The 17,626-nt window shown below is 35.9% G+C and overlaps 1 protein-coding gene across 3 annotated transcripts; it reads left to right on the forward strand.

Annotated features, from left to right (window-relative positions):
- The first annotated feature begins 261 nt into the window (after window positions 1-261).
- On the forward strand, window positions 262-17,315 carry LOC128228640 (histidine--tRNA ligase-like). Of its 3 annotated transcripts, XM_052940060.1 has the most exons (15): window positions 262-604; window positions 2,995-3,168; window positions 6,777-6,863; window positions 7,396-7,515; window positions 7,860-7,955; window positions 8,563-8,688; window positions 8,998-9,105; window positions 11,472-11,570; window positions 12,173-12,266; window positions 12,988-13,115; window positions 13,665-13,737; window positions 13,999-14,183; window positions 14,454-14,570; window positions 15,031-15,177; window positions 17,027-17,315. In XM_052940060.1, the coding sequence occupies exons 2-15, from the start codon at window positions 3,052-3,054 to the stop codon at window positions 17,090-17,092; spliced, it is 1,563 nt and encodes a 520-aa protein (XP_052796020.1). In that variant the 5' UTR covers window positions 262-604; window positions 2,995-3,051; the 3' UTR covers window positions 17,093-17,315. The 3 variants fall into 3 exon arrangements, with proteins under 3 accessions (XP_052796020.1, XP_052796022.1, XP_052796021.1); XM_052940062.1 differs by lacking the exon at window positions 2,995-3,168; XM_052940061.1 differs by lacking the exons at window positions 262-604; window positions 2,995-3,168 and adding an exon at window positions 4,104-4,344.
- The last annotated feature ends 311 nt before the right edge of the window (window positions 17,316-17,626 follow it).

Below are 17,626 nucleotides of genomic sequence, written 5' to 3' on the forward strand. Positions count from 1 at the left end.
TAAGTATGAAAACATTAGACAGCTTCACCTCTCCTGAGGAAAAATGGAAATACATTTTTCTTGTCTGAACGCGTCATAAAAGCACACAATTGTGAAACAAATACTGTTCTAATTTACTGGAGCGTTCTACGAGAGCGTATTGGCTTCTTGCTGGCTCTATTTGTATTTCTGTTAGTTGCAGGCTTTTATTAGTGTTTAATAACCTAGCCGAGGTCGTCACATAAATTCGAGAAAATTAACATAATATAAGGGAGGCTACTCTCATGTCTTTTCATGACGAAACCGAGCTGTCATACATATTTCTCTGATATTGACTTGATATTCTAGATTTTCAGATTTCCCAGCAGTTACAGTACTTCTCATTTTACATGTTTTGTTTAATTATCCATGTTTTTCAGTGTTGAACCGAGGGTATTTTGATTTATTATAAATAAAATCGCAATAATAGTTCTCTAAGGAGGTCGCCATATTGAATTTCGACTTTACCGGTTCATTTTTTATGTGATAAAATATGGAAGAAACGCGAGCTGTGATTAAAGATCAAATAACACAACAGGGGGAAGTTGTACGGAAGTTGAAAGCAGAAAAAGCTGACAAAGATCGTGTAAGTTCTGCATCGTAAAACTAAGTTAAAAACTTATCGTTACAAAATGTATAAAAATTCAAATTAAAAAATATTATTTATTTCAGAATAAGACATGGCAAACTTTCTGTTTTATGTTTTCTTTCGGTCGGTATGTTTTGATGTAGTTAAGACAAAATGTGATACTGAAGAACAAATTAATTTTGCTCATGCAAGTAATGCACCAGTCAATTGTAACCACAGCCCCCCCTGGTCCGGGGGGATAGCCGGGGTAATGGGCTGTTTTTACCTTTCAGGTGGCCCCTCAGTGCTGGGTGAATGCGGTGGTTTTGTCTTCGCTTTAAATATACATGTAGCGGCGAACGGGCCTTACCTAGGGTCCCTGGGGTGTGGGGGCATTTGGACAAAAAGTCAAAGTCCCCGCTATTCCCCGGACCTGAGAGGGCTGTGGTTACAATTCACTGGTGCATAACACATCGGAGCTCAACTTATCACACAACACTTTTTAATTTGTCCAACACATCATTTTACTTGATACAAGAGGTGAGTGCTGAGAAATCAAAATGACCGATGTAAAACCAAACCAAAACGGGATTGTGACATTCGCTAATTTTATAAGTAAATTTCATTTATATTCAACATATATAGTGGTTGGAGTTCAAACTCATGTTTCTTCATTGAACTGGATATTTATTGCATACAATATGATTTATTTAAAACTAATTTTGGAATTTTGGAAATGTGTGTCCGAATGCAGATATATATATATATATATAACAGGGCTTCTAAAACTTTGGAACCTCAATCGGTCCGGACCCGGGACCCCCCCCCCCCTCAAAAAAGGAAAGACCTGTTCAATAGTCCGATTTTATAGAAATGTCATACATTTTCACGACATCTTTTCTGTCATTATTTTTTGCTCTGTGGCAATTCGTAAGAGGGCTATAGAGCCAGCATAGCCGATTCAGATAGTCATTGATACAAGTTTAATTCAAATGAGATTCTCATCGAGTTCTGCGGCATTTCTAGCAAGACTGCAATCGTAATTAACTGTGGTTGTCGGGAGGCAGTTAGACGACAAAAAGTGAAACAATATTATGATTTATTTGCTTAATGCTTCTTTAGTGGGTCAACATTCAACTGATAATCTTTAGTAATAATATATATCTAGATTTATAATCGGGGCAACCAACTTAAAGTGTGATATCAACAACAATTTTTTTCATTTCTGCGAATAAATATGACGTAAGCGGCAGACTCAGCTGTCAGAATATGTAGTTAATCAAGTGTTTGGTTGTTGATATCCTATATATTATTAGGTTAATTAATACAGTATTTTAATGCTTTCGCGGATTAACAATGACATACATTTATCTTTAACTCTGTTTTTAACCAGCAATGGTTCTTTATAATCAACAAACGGATATCATGTTATGATCGACGACAACATATTGCCATGTGAAAATATGGACCGATTTTAACACTTAATGAGGATAGCTGCAAGCACATAGTTAACACATAGTTTGTTTAATTGTGTCTTCTGCCAATTCCAAAACACGTGATTGGACCGATTGCAAGCGGCTGCTAATTAACAGATAGGCTATGGTCGCATCGGTCTCATGGTAACCAAGACACTTTTATGACCTATTGGAGGTAGTTTTGAATGTCTGAATGACCCATGAATGTCTGTGTATTACGATTTCTACAACTTTTACTAACTAAGTCGTATTGAACCGAAATTACAAAAAAAATTAGAAAATTTCGGACCGATTTTTTTACACTTTTTGAAACTGAAATCGGTCTGGCTTGGTCAAAATCGGTCCAGACCGGCAAATTGCCAGTTTTTAGAAGCCCTGATATATAATGTTCATTCATTACTGTGGTGATTTCAGTCATGCAAAAGTCTTATATAAAACATCTTTATTTATTTTTTAAAAAGAGTGACTATATAATATTAGTCGCTCTTTTTTAAAAAAAGAAATAAATATGTTTGAACTCCTTTACCTTTTTGATTACATTCTTTTTATAATTAGACAAATTGTGTTCTTCCACTCGTCTATAAATTATATATAGGGCTGTTGTTATTTTGAGAGAAACCCCTGTGACCTAGCACAGTAGCAGTATTTAGTTTGGCCTGAATTTAATGATATGAATCCGTAAATATACATACACTTCTACATTTGCATGGTTTACTAATTTGGATTTTAAGTGAATTGTATATTTTGGTGTCCTGAGATTTTAGACTATACTGGAAATGTTGACTCGCCACAAATAAAGGATGTTCTTTTTTAATACGATTAACCCTTAAGATTAAAACATGAGCAAAAAGGAACACTTTTAATGAATATTCTCTGTTATCAAATGGCTGTCAATTTTTGACAGCTTCTCTATGATTTCTATTGTTTTACCAGATTTGCTGATTGGATTTTCTCTTCATTTCCATATCAACTGCTGTACCTTCACCTTTGATGCTATTTCTTTCGTTTGACAAAATGATGTTCCCTTTGTGCCAATTCCATCGACGCCTCCTTACCTCACATTGTCTGAAACTGTTGCCATGGGTACGCTGCTCATCTGATTCACAGGTTTGTCCCATTGTTTATCTCATTATTATTTTTTTCCTTGCATTACAGTGCAATTATGAATTAAAAGTTGCCAGGTGTCAATCAAACTTTAAACATAAACTTACTAACAATGATATAATATTTAGTTCATAACTAAAAGCACATTAATCCATAGTGCAATGAAGATACAGTATGTCCAGTAATTAAGAACAAGTCTAGCAGATGTCTGTAACTAATATTTCAAAGATTATGAATTACTACTAGACCATAACAATATATATAGTAATTAGTAACTATGATTTCCACATGTGGTCTTGCAGTACCAAAAAATAAACTTTTCAGCCTTAAAAATTTGTTTGGCCGCCTAGCGACTTGTTAATTATCCTGCTTCTAACTTATTCCCTCCCATTACAAGTGGGTCGACCTTCATCGTTTAAGAGCTCTTTCTAATTGACCTACTTGTTTGTAGACTTTGATATGAGATTTTTCTTCTTTGCTGTAAAACTTACTTTAGTTTTATTCAGTTTTTAGACAGTTTTACTAAAATGCTTTAATTATAAATCATTACATGCTGCTCATACTTTGCTCATAATTAAATTAGTTATTGTTTATAATTTATCTTTTAATTTATACTTTAAAGACTTGTTTGTATATGACTAAGTCACCTTTATCTACAGTCATGTACATGGTGATTTTTGACTTTAATCATGAAATTCAAAGTTAAGTTGTTGTCAAATTCAAAATAAATTTTAAAACTAAACCAAAGTAGTAAATAACTTTCAATGTAACTTGCTTTTACTACAACTAGACCATGATACCATATTTTTTGTCATGAAAGTTTAACCATATACCATAAGTGTTGCAATTATTGTGATAAAATCCAAGTCTGTGGGCCACATGGCAGGTTCCCACCACTGGAAGTACCATCTACACTAACACTTCACTCACTTGACTTTCATCTAGAGCGTTGACTTGTGCTGACTTTGGAGACTTTTGGAAGCTATAATTGAGTTTTTGACAAAAGTTGCTATGTGTGATTTGAGTTAAATTAATAGTTAAATTTGGAATTTATTAGCTGTTACCATGGATACATCGTGTGTTGATAAAGCAGCCATCTCCCAAATGGAAGGGAGTGGTGATATACATCATACGATATGTATAGATCATGAAAAGTCACCTCTTGTTAAAAAGGCCTCTGTGAGTTCATTCAGTGATTTTTATGTAAAATCAGTTAATTTGTATGTTCTGCTAGGAACTCCATTGTACTAAGCCTTAAGGTTTATAACGATTCTTAAAAAGTACTGTACATGTATCTTTGAATTTGTTCAACTGAATGTTATATTGGATTTAGTAGTATGACAAGCACAAAATAATATTATGTTTATTGCTATTCATTATCAAATATGGAATTTGTTGTTTGTTAACTCAGATACAGCATGTATACACAAAGCAGTTATTTCCCAAAGTATGGAAGGGAGTGATGATAATATAACTCCATATGTATAGATACTTAATAGTCACCTCATTTTAAAAGTGTTGTAAAGAAGAAAAAGTTATTGTCACATTATGGTCTTCATGTGGTCATTGTTGTCGTAGTGCGGAACCTTGGCCATAACTCAAAAAAAATATTAAGATATCCAAATGAAACTTGGTACACATGTTGCTAAAGACTCATGCAAAGCAAGGCCTTTAATTCTGAAATTGAGGAGTTTAGCCCCTTTTTGTCTGAAATGTAACAGAAGAATTTGACAGATGCTCCATCGCTCCCTTGTTATTTCTAATAGTTTTCATGTAAACAAGTTTTATACTTGGGCTATGTTTATAACTATATATATTATACCTTACATAAATGTGTCCCTTATATGTTTTATGACGTCAGCTGACCTCCGAACCTTGCGAAAAATAATATGGACTGCTGACGTCATAAAAATTGTGTGTACAACTTGGGATTTTCACAACGGCGAACAATTGTCGCAAGTAAACATGAATTGCTTTGTTTGATAAAACAGATCAAAAGCGCTTTCAAAATATCAAATGGTAATATAAAATGTTTGGTTTAATATAAGGAATATAAAACACGACTTCGGCCCATATGGCATTATAAGGACCGGCCAGTCAGCCCCCGAAAGTGAATGGACCTCGGCTCGCGCCTTGGTCCATATACACCTTCCTTGGCTGACTGGCCTGTCCTTATAATGTCATATGGCCCTCAGTGGTGTGTTATATTTCTTAATTAGAAGTCAACCTATGTTTCCAGCCAATGAAATTTCAGATAGGCAATCATTAATTACTAGGCTTAATCAAAAAAAAAATCAACCATAAAAGTCTACCTTACTGCCTCTCATCTGATTCATGCGCCCTGTGTCAGATTTTGCATGATAAGAAAAAGTGATTAAAATTTTGGACTTTTAATGCATTTAATTTAAAGGCAACATTGATGTGTTATCTTTAGACCTGTACAGTTAAATATAGATCTCTATAATTTTGGTTCTTTGAGTTCATTCCTAGAGCCAATGTATGATGCAACATTTCATGATCAAAGAAATGCAGGTAAATGAATAGAAACTGTAAATGTAGATGCTAAGAGATGAGTGTATCGATTATAGTTGTCAAAGTAAGTTTGCTATAATAAAATTATTAAAACATAATTAAAAAATTAATACAAATAATCATTTTAAGTACTTGTATAAACAGTATCATGTCTTTATGCATGAGAATCACCATGCAAAAAATCAATAAGAGAATCACCATGCAAATGTTGAATATGAGAATCACCATGCAAATATTCAATATGTGAATCACCATGCAAATGTTAAATATGTGAATCACCATGCAAATGTTAAATATGAGAATCACCATGCAAATATTCAATATGTGAATCACCATGCAAATGTTAAATACGAGAATCACCATGCAAATATTCAATACGAGAATCACCATGCAAATATTCAATACGAGAATCACCATGCAAATATTCAATACGAGAATCACCATGCAAATATTCAATACGAGAATCACCATGCACATGGTCAATATGAGAATCACTATGCAAATATTCAATATGAGAATCACCATGCACATGGTCAAATATACAGTTTTTGAAGTAATTAGGTGTGGCACATTTATCTTAATCATAAATGATGCTTTCTGGTGGTTCATTGAAATATAACGGTGGATTATACATATATCTCAATAAACTCACCTTTTTTCTCATACTTGACCCGTTTCATTGTAAAATTGGTAACATAAACACAAACAATGTCTGGATGAAAATGCAATGACGTTATTTAATTTTGTTTGTGGCATGTCAACATTTGTTTGAAATTTTATGCTGTTTGCTATTAAAAATATCAATTAAATTTTGTTTTTGTAAAATTATAAGCATTAAATAAACAGCAAATTGTTTATTTCAGTGTAAGATTGCAACACATATCACCTCATGAACCCCAAAACTTGAAAAGTAAATACATCACATGTGGCAATATTACTTTTGGTGCTCACTCACTTAAATATATTGCATATATTCTAAACTGAGACAAACATTTATAATCCTCTATATACATGCCTTTTTGTACTGTCTCCCTGTTATAAACATGTGTATACCGGTAACTTGACGCCAACCATTTCAGATCTCAGAGGAGGTTGCCAAGCTTCTTGAGTTGAAGGCAAAGCTCGGAGATGAAGCACCAAAGAAGTTTGTCCTCAAATGCCCTAAGGTATGTCACTTTTCTATAAATTGATTGTGGATTGATGAATTGTGTGAAGTTGAGTGTGGTTGGTGGTCACAAAGCTTGCCTCTCCTCCAGAACTTTGGTCACACCCACGCTACAAAAACAATGGTCTCACATAACATGATTCCAACAAGTGTGATTACAATTTTGTTGTAATGCATTGTTTCCTGATCATTGTAAAATAAATAAGTTAAATCCACTGATGAATCATGATGAACATTTAATGTACAGAAAAATTGACATTAAATGATGTATTTTTTAATTAATTATGAAGTTTTAAACATTTGTATTACAAGTTTTTCAAGCAATGTTGTTCAATGTGTTTTTTCTCATAATTAAAATCAACGTCAGTTGAATGTTCATAGATACACACATGTTATAAGTGATATGAAACATATTGACAGGTCTCATTGTCTGATTTAATTTATTAATAATAAAATAACAGTTTTAAAAATGGTGTTCTTTTAAAGCTTTGTTTCTTGTGAATTAGACATAGAGGTTTGTGTTATTTCCTTAGGGCACACGCGACTACAATCCTGTTCAAATGGCAATCCGGGAAGGAGTGTTCAATACGATTGTCGGCTGTTTTAAGCGCCATGGAGCCGAAACAATAGACACACCAGTGTTTGAACTCAAGGTATAGACATTTTAGTAGACAAAAAAAATTGCAACCTTAACAAAGTATAAAAATTTCTTTATAAATGTCATTATGTTGAGTGATCACCTTCTTTAGGTTATAAACTGTATTTTTCCTTACTATCAAACATTGTCTGCCCTCATGAAATATTAGATTTCTTCTTGATTCAATTTCCAGATGAAATATTTGTGTCTGAAAACAGTCTCGAATGTGTATGCATATTTAGGAGACAGTCTGTCTTCAATCATTATGCTAGATTTGTACTTCAATGTGAATGCTACACATGTACTTCATTGTGTATGCTACATGTATATTTATACTTCAATGTGTGTGTATATTTAAAGGAGACACTAACAGGAAAGTATGGCGAGGACTCCAAACTCATCTACGACCTCAAGGACCAGGGGGGTGAACTCTTGTCTCTCAGATACGATCTCACTGTATCCTTGTGATTACTTCCCTTGAATAGTTAATTCAAATTGCAGTCAAATGACCAATTTGCAAGCGAAATAAAACTGATTTTTAGTGTTTTATAAGAAAAACAAAATTGGTTGACCAATTGACCACATCTGGTCAAGGAGTACAAACAAAGTGGTCAAAATGTAAACAAACATAAAAAGATTAAGTAGATTCGGCATGTTCAGTCTGCTTTCAATATCACAAACCATTCAGTCTCACAACCTAAAAAGCTGGACAGTAGCCAATGGTCTGAGATGGTGTAACATCCATATTCACTGGCATGTGTTGAACTTGAAAGAAAAAAAGGCATGTAAGACTGTGTAGTCACTTCTGAATTAGATTTATTTGCCCTTGCATTATAAACTGGATTTCATTGGGGATAAAATTCTTCTGTTACAAAGACCCCTGGAATTTAAACTAGTGCTGATACAAAGAAAATTTAAGCCCTGCTAAGCAATGGATATTTTGTTTGTGTATATCAGTCTAATGAATGCTTAAAGTTTTGCTCTGCATACATGTATTTAATTAAACCAAATTTGAAGATGCTGCCCATTCCAGTAGTAGACTGTTGACCTTGACTTTGTGAAGGTGCCATTTGCTCGATATCTAGCCATGAACAAAATCAACACAATCAAGCGCTACCACATAGCGAAGGTGTATAGACGAGACAACCCTTCCATGACACGGGGACGCTTTAGGGAATTCTACCAGTGTGTAAGTACATGTAAGGAATTATTGCTGTCAAAACAGAAATATAGAATAGTGTTACCCAGAGGGTTTTGGTGTCTGTTCAAACATGAATTTTGTTTTCTTCACTAAAGTCTTTAGCTTCATTGTCGTCTTAAAGCAGGTATATGGCGGTTGCAACTGTTATGTTTTATAAAATCACCCCAAGGAGAATAACCTCTATGATTAGCAAAAGCTTGAAATATTGTAATATGATGAAGAAAAACCTGACAGAATTCTCCAAAACTCATGAAGAACCTTATATTACCATGTTAACTATGTAAAGATTGATTGCAGGATTTCGACATAGCTGGACAGTTTGATGTGATGATGCCTGATGCAGAGTGTGTGAAGATTGTGGCCGAGATACTTGCACAGCTAGATATAGGGGACTTCAAAATTAGGGTGAGGATTCCATGTGATTTAAAGGGCTAGACACCAGATGGTCCAAAAATCGGCAAATACAGTATTTCCTCAGAAACAGCCTAGAATTATCAGTCAGCTAGTAGGAGGACAATAATTCATCACTTTACATGGTTGAAATAATAAATGCAAGAAGTATGTTGCTATCTCATCAGTGTATCCCCGTTTAAAATAGCGCCTAATGGTTTCCCAGTTTAAATCATATTTGTTCATGAGTACAGATAAATATCCCGATATTTGTAATTGACTGGGATTTACGTGGTAGACAACCCTTGTAAATTTTGAACTGGAAAAAAGAGTTTAAACTGCAAAAGATGCATGTGTTGTCAGTGATATGATACGTGTCTTGCCCCATGTGTTGTCAGTGATATGATACGTGTCTTGCCCCATGTGTTGTCAGTGATATGATACGTGTCTTGCCCCATGTGTTGTCAGTGATATGATACGTGTCTTGCCCCATGTGTTGTCAGTGATATGATACGTGTCTTGCCCCATGTGTTGTCAGTGATATGATACGTGTCTTGCCCCATGTGTTGTCAGTGATATGATACGTGTCTTGCCCCATGTGTTGTCAGTGATATGATGTGTGTCTTGCCCCATGTGTTGTCAGTGATATGATGTGTGTCTTGCCCCATGTGTTGTCAGTGATATGATGTGTGTCTTGCCCCATGTGTTGTCAGTGATATGATGTGTGTCTTGCCCCACGTGTTGTCAGTGATATGATATGTGTCTTGCCCCACGTGTTGTCAGTGATATGATATGTGTCTTGCCCCACGTGTTGTCAGTGATATGATATGTGTCTTGCCCCACGTGTTGTCAGTGATATGATATGTGTCTTGCCCCATGTGTTGTCAGTGATATGATATGTGTCTTGCCCCATGTGTTGTCAGTGATATGATATGTGTCTTGCCCCATGTGTTGTCAGTGATATGATATGTGTCTTGCCCCATGTGTTGTCAGTGATATGATGTGTGTCTTGCCCCATGTGTTGTCAGTGATATGATGTGTGTCTTGCCCCATGTGTTGTCAGTGATATGATGTGTGTCTTGCCCCATGTGTTGTCAGTGATATGATATGTGTCTTGCCCCATGTGTTGTCAGTGATGTGATATGTGTCTTGCCCCATGTGTTGTCAGTGATGTGATATGTGTCTTGCCCCATGTGTTGTCAGTGATATGATATGTGTCTTGCCCCATGTGTTGTCAGTGATGTGATATGTGTCTTGCCCCATGTGTTGTCAGTGATATGATATGTGTCTTGCCCCATGTGTTGTCAGTGATATGATATGTGTCTTGCCCCATGTGTTGTCAGTGATATGATATGTGTCTTGCCCCATGTGTTGTCAGTGATATGATATGTGTCTTGCCCCATGTGTTGTCAGTGATATGATATGTGTCTTGCCCCATGTGTTGTCAGTGATATGATATGTGTCTTGCCCCATGTGTTGTCAGTGATATGATATGTGTCTTGCCCCATGTGTTGTCAGTGATATGATATGTGTCTTGCCCCATGTGTTGTCAGTGATATGATGTGTGTCTTGCCCCATGTGTTGTCAGTGATATGATGTGTGTCTTGCCCCATGTGTTGTCAGTGATATGATGTGTGTCTTGCCCCATGTGTTGTCAGTGATATGATATGTGTCTTGCCCCATGTGTTGTCAGTGATATGATATGTGTCTTGCCCCATGTGTTGTCAGTGATATGATATGTGTCTTGCCCCATGTGTTGTCAGTGATATGATATGTGTCTTGCCCCATGTGTTGTCAGTGATATGATATGTGTCTTGCCCCATGTGTTGTCAGTGATATGATATGTGTCTTGCCCCATGTGTTGTCAGTGATATGATATGTGTCTTGCCCCATGTGTTGTCAGTGATATGATATGTGTCTTGCCCCATGTGTTGTCAGTGATATGATATGTGTCTTGCCCCATGTGTTGTCAGTGATATGATATGTGTCTTGCCCCATGTGTTGTCAGTGATATGATATGTGTCTTGCCCCATGTGTTGTCAGTGATATGATGTGTGTCTTGCCCCATGTGTTGTCAGTGATATGATGTGTGTCTTGCCCCATGTGTTGTCAGTGATATGATATGTGTCTTGCCCCATGTGTTGTCAGTGATATGATATGTGTCTTGCCCCATGTGTTGTCAGTGATATGATATGTGTCTTGCCCCTTTAATATGAGGTAAATTGCTGACTGTTTTTCATTGCTATTAATTTTCAAGGAAAATATTTGTTTAGCATTGTCATGTAGCCTTGATCAATGTAGGTGTTATCCTGCGCTATCTATCACATTAAACTTTATTCTTATGGTAACAATAACTGAGAGAATCAAATGATATATTTCAGATAAACCACAGGAAGTTGTTGGACGGGATGTTTGCGGCCTGTGGTGTACCTGATGACAAGTTCAGGACTATCTGCTCAGCTGTGGATAAACTAGACAAGGTTAATACTGTCACATATACAAACTGTACAAACTCTAAGCTTATCATTGATAGATAAGACAAAATGAAAAATAAGGTGCATGTGCATGATGTAAATTTTTAATTACAAACTGCATGGCATATGAAGGAAAGATATTCAAAGCTATTACATAAATATAATTATGGCTTAATATAGTTAAGATTGTGTATCATTACATGAAGTCTAAGAACTTCTGTAACCCCTGGTTAACTCATGGAAACTTCCGGTTAACCCTTGGACAATCTGAGTTTTGTGTCATGTCATTTGCAGATTATAAAAGAATACTTCCATTTCAAAATACTTAGAGCAATTTACCTCTGATAATGTCCTACCGCGATGTGTAAGAATATTGTCATGTTTCCAAGTTAGCTGTACATTGTGTCCACAATATCACATGGTTTACCTATTATAACGCCATACCGGGAAATGTAAAGAGTATCGTCATGTTTCCAAGTAAACTGTATTTATCGCAACAATTCTGCATGGTTTAACACAGATCACCATACAAGGTTGTATTAGAATATTGTCACGTTTCCATTTCACCTGTATCTTATATCCACAATTCCACTTGGTTTTGGTTTCAGACATTCTGGGAGGATGTTAGAGCTGAGATGGTGGATGAGAAGGGACTCGCTCCGGAGGCTGCGGACAAGATCGGCCACTTTGTCAAGTTCAGTGGTACGTCATTATTGGCTGGTAGCTTCTTTGGTGTATATTGTGTGTTTCACACTTGATGCATGCATGTCAAGCATTAAGGTATATATTTTATATCTCTTATCAAGACAGAATCTGAATTGAAGCCTGTTAGATATTTACAAAATGTCTTCATCAGACCCCTGGAAAACGGAAGTTCGAGGGGGTGTTTTGGAGTCGCCCTGTTGTCTGTCAGATGGTCTGTTGCAATTTTTCTTGTCCAGAGCATAACTTAAAAACTACAGGATGGAATATAATAAACTTCATACTTTGGTGAAGCACAAGGAGAGGAAGTGCAGTGTGCAAGAACCATTACTCTATTTCAGCTATAACAGAGCTTATCACAGAGTTATTTCCTTTGTAACATTTTTTTGTCCGATGCATAACTAAACTTCATTCAATGGTACACACAATAAAAGGAAAGTGCATTGTAAAAGAACCATAAGTCTATTTCAGCTTACTACATTGCCCTTGTTATTTTTTTATTTTGTTATCAGTAGCTTAACTTCTTTATTACTCAATGGATTTTAATTTAACATCAGTTACACACATTGTTAAAGCATAATAAGTGGAAATGCAGTGTGCAATAACCTCAAAGTTATGTTTTTTTCCAAGAAATAGTTTTAGGTGGCACTCAGGGAACTTGTGTCCTTTGTGACATCCCTAGGTTTATTTGTGTGTATGACCTATTTCCTTGCATGTGTAGGAGGCCAGGATGTCCTGGATGAGCTGTTGAAAGATGAAAGTCTCACGTCACAGAAGGCTGCTGTCGAGGGTCTTCAAGAACTCAAGGTCCTACTGCAGTACTGCGAACTCTTCAAAATATCTGACAAGGTACAGTGATATGATGGACTCATTGATGAATATTGCATCATTATTTCATTGTGTATTTGATTCATCTTTAACTGTTATGTATGTTCAAAGTAAAGAAATTTTGCTTTAGTTGCAAAGATAAGTTCATGTGTGAAGCACTTCTGCAGCATGTGTAGAAAACTTCTCAAAACAATTGCTACATACAAAGATTGATGTTTCTCTACTGACATTTTTGGGTGTTGGTAGGTAAAAAGGATTGTTTCGTTTCTCATTCTAACCACTTAAATCTAAACTGAAAACTGAAAAAAATGACAACTTAGAAAACTTTCATATTTGGGAAATTTTGGAAAAGCTGGGAACCCTCAATGTATTTATTTATGGTTGCCTTATGCGTTAAATGTTAACAGATACTTGAATGCTCTGTTTCTCTGTTTGGAGTATGTTAAAAAATCCTAGTTGAATTTTTTAGCCATAGATAGTTATTTATAATGAGTTTATTTAATTTGAAAAACTTATATGGCAATATTGATATGCTTCAATATGTATATTATTGCTGGACTCTTGTTTCAGGTCCTGTTTGATTTAAGCTTGGCGCGTGGCTTAGATTACTACACTGGAGTCATATATGAAGCTTGTTTACAAGGTAACAGACACATATTCACTTACATTTGTATTTTCGAACTTAAAGTGAAAGAGCTTTATGTTTCTGGAAAAGTTATTTGGCAGTTGAACCATTGGTTTCTGTTGCTGAAGTAATCATTCTGTTATCTGGGATCCATAAATTCTTGCTGTCAATGGTCTGGAGGAGGAGACCATGACCGGGGGATCATTGCAGGGGGCAGTTGCTATGACAACCTTGTTGAAATGTTAATCATGTATATCATGTATATGTCCCTATTTTCAGGATATGCCTACACTCCAGCTGCCAGTGGTAAGGAAGAGGAAAGTGTCAGTGTTGGAAGCGTTGCAGGGGGTGGTCGCTATGACAACCTGGTTGGAATGTTCGACCCAAAGGGCAAGAAAGTGCCTTGTGTCGGTGTGAGCATTGGCGTGGAGAGGATCTTTGCTATCATGGAACAAAGGGCACTGGTAAGGATTGTGTTACTGTCAATATTTTGTGGATCTGCTTGGTCAACTTAAAAAGGGAATTGACATAAAAATTACTGAATGTTTATATAACCACAAAGCCTAAATCTGGGACAGTTGATGTTGAAATGATTGCACCCAGGGGCTTTCTTCTCCATTTTCCATCTCTGAGCTATGGGTAATCTTCTGCACAATCTGCTGATATAATAATGGTTAAATACAATTTTTTGAATTATGGATATAAAAGATGTTAAAACCTTGTTTTAATTCTAGGCCAACAATGTGAAGATCCGTACAACAGAGACGGAGGTGTATGTGGTGTCTGCCCAGAAACACCTAGTGGAACACAGGCTACGTCTCTGTCAGGAACTATGGGACGCCAACATTAAGGTAAGAGTTTCCTGTGTCATAACCTGGCATACACACATGGAACAAACATGCTCTTCGAAACAATATCATCAGCTTTAAATTGACGAGTGTCTCTTATGTCATAAATATTTTAAGCTTTAAGAAATAAGTTCAAAGGACTATTTGACCTACATGTATGATACCATATTTGAAAAACATTATCATCAAGTTTGATCAATTCACTGGCAAATTCTCTTTGTAGATTTAACACATAAAATAATCACAATTAAAGATTCCTTGTAACAATCATGGCAGTGATATTGCAGATCATTTTAGATATCATACATTGTTCATAAAAATTAAAAAGTTCTTTTTTTTCCTTATTTACCATTATGTTTACTTGAACCATTCATTGCGCAAACTTAAATAAGTGACAGTGTACAGGAGTTGAAAACAACAAAATCAGCAGACACATTTTATCCCATGTTCTTGCTGCTTTTAGACGGAGCAGTCATACAAGAAGAACCCGAGAGCCCTTGACCAGTTCCAGTACTGCGAGACAAACGGCATCCCGATAGCCATCATCATTGGACAGTCAGAGATCGAGAATAACGAAGTCACCATGAAAAACACGCAAACCAGAGTAGAGGTGGGACCAAGATTTATTTATAAGGCCATCTTAAAAGAATATGAAAATACTCTGACTTACCATAAAAATTTTATGACCAAGAAAAAGCAAAAAGTATTGTGTTCTTTTATTTAGTGATCAGTTATTGCTTTATTAAAAAAGCAGCCTTCTGTTAATACTGATTCAGGTCACTTCAAAATTCATTTTTAAAAATGGCCTTAGATGTAAATTATGTTTGGAGCAGTAACTCAACACTGTTGTAATAATGCATGGTGGATAAGGCAGTGTTGCATTGAAACATTAATTTATTAGATTACTTAAGTTCTCAGTTTTAAATGTTACATAATGTCAATGTTTTAAGAAGGGATATGAACAGATTGTATAAAATGGGGAAAAACATGTTAATGTCAGAAATTTGTGCAAATGTTCTTATTTATTAATATTTCAAGTTTGAACCATTGAGCTATTGTGGTTTTAACCCACCACCAGGCCACCAAGTGAATTTCATATCAAACACAACATATTGAGCCTGTAGATCAACTTCACACATCAAAGACACTGACTGCTGCTATCAGCAAGTTTACAGCATAAACGTTTTTGTATCACATGGAACTTGCTACTGAAAAAGCATGCTTAAACCACAATGCATCTTACATGTATATTTATGCCCCCCTTCGAAGAAGAGAGGTACCGGTATATTGCTTTGCACATGTAGGTCGGTCAGTCCGTCGGTAGACCAAAGCTTGTACGAGTGATAACTCAACAATTCCTGGACGTAATGTCATCAAACCTGACATGAAGGTTGGGCCTACCAGTAGATGACCCCTATTGATTTTAGGGCTCATTGGTCAAAGGTCAAGGTCACAGTGATCTTTACTGGTTAAAGCATTTTAACGCTTGTCTGAGTGATAACTCAACAATGTTTAGACCTATGGTCATAAAACTTGATGTGGAAGTTGGGCCTGACCAGTAGATGACCCCTATTGTTTTGGGGGGTCATCAGGCCAAAGGTTAGGGTCACAGTGACCTTGAGTGGTAAAAGGTTGTCCCAGTGATCACTCGACAATGCCTGCACCCATGGCCCTCCAACTTGAATTGGAGGTTGGGCCTGACCATAAGATGGCCCTTATTGATTTTAGGAGTCATCGGGTCAAAGGTCAAGGTCACAGTGACCTTGAATGCGAAAATGTTTTTCCGAGTGATAACTCGACAATGCCTGCACCCATGGCCCTCAATCTTGACTTGGGGTTGCATCTGACCTGTAGATGTCCCCTTATGATTTTAGGGGTCATCTAGTCAAAGGTCATAGTCACAATGACCTTGATAGAAAAAAAGCTTATCTGTGTGATAACTTGACAATGACTGCACACATGCCCCTCAAACTTGAAATTTAGATTTTTGGTGACTAGCTGATGACTCCTATGGATTCTGAGGTCATAGAGTCAAAGGTAATGGTCATAACACACTCTATCCTCACACTTTGAATGGTCATAATCTTTAAACTGCCTTAACAGCATCCAATATCAGTGACAAATCAGCTGTCATTTCGGTCCATGCATATATCATTCTATTGTCCATATAATCCTGACAACATGGTGCTCGGGGGGGGGGGGGGGGGGGCATAATGTTTGACAAAAATCTCTTGTTACATTAGTTTCACTTCATTGACTGGTCATTTAACAAGCAAACTCTTTCAAGTGTTTAAACTGAATACACTTACATATTCACTGTTTCTGCGGTGCAAAATAGCATTGTAATTGTTTTCTTGTTTAACTGATTGACAAGCATATTTTGGTATGTTTATTTGCAGATTGATGGCTACAATTCTCTTTGCAGTTTATCATTTAGAAATTCAAATCTTCTATTTCAGCGTAAAGTGTCAAGGGACAGTCTTGTATCGGAGATCAGAAAAGAACTTGCATCTCTTGGACAATGATGACATTAGTGGGCAATCTCCTGGACTGTTTGGAAGAATAATGCTTGCAATTATCTACATGTATAATGGCAGTTGACTCTGAAATAATGTTGTCTTGTTATAATTGTGATCATTAAAAGTGCTGTTATCTATGATAATTGAAATGATTTGATTGAATTTTAATCATGTTTGTATTAAATTAATGCACAGAATACATATTGACACACTGAAAGTTGTTATGCTTTTGTTTTTCTTGGCGATTTATTTTGAGTTGAAATCTTGGCTGGTAAATTTCTAGTGTCTTAAATATATAAGGTATAGTACATAAAGCACTAAAATATCATTAGGGTTGACATGCTCAAAGATCCCTGTTCAATGTACATTTATTTCTGATGGCCTAGCGCGAGAAGAGCAACATTCACCGAGTGTTTTAAATTCATGAAAGTAGCTTGTCATGTAGACCTTATATTTATTTACCAAGATTATTCCTAATCAATTAAATATTTTAAAAAAATGTATCCAATATACCTTGTATTCTTACAACTAAAGTTTGGC

The sequence above is a fragment of the Mya arenaria genome, chromosome 3 (assembly GCF_026914265.1).
Source record: "Mya arenaria isolate MELC-2E11 chromosome 3, ASM2691426v1".
Taxonomy (NCBI): domain Eukaryota; kingdom Metazoa; phylum Mollusca; class Bivalvia; order Myida; family Myidae; genus Mya; species Mya arenaria.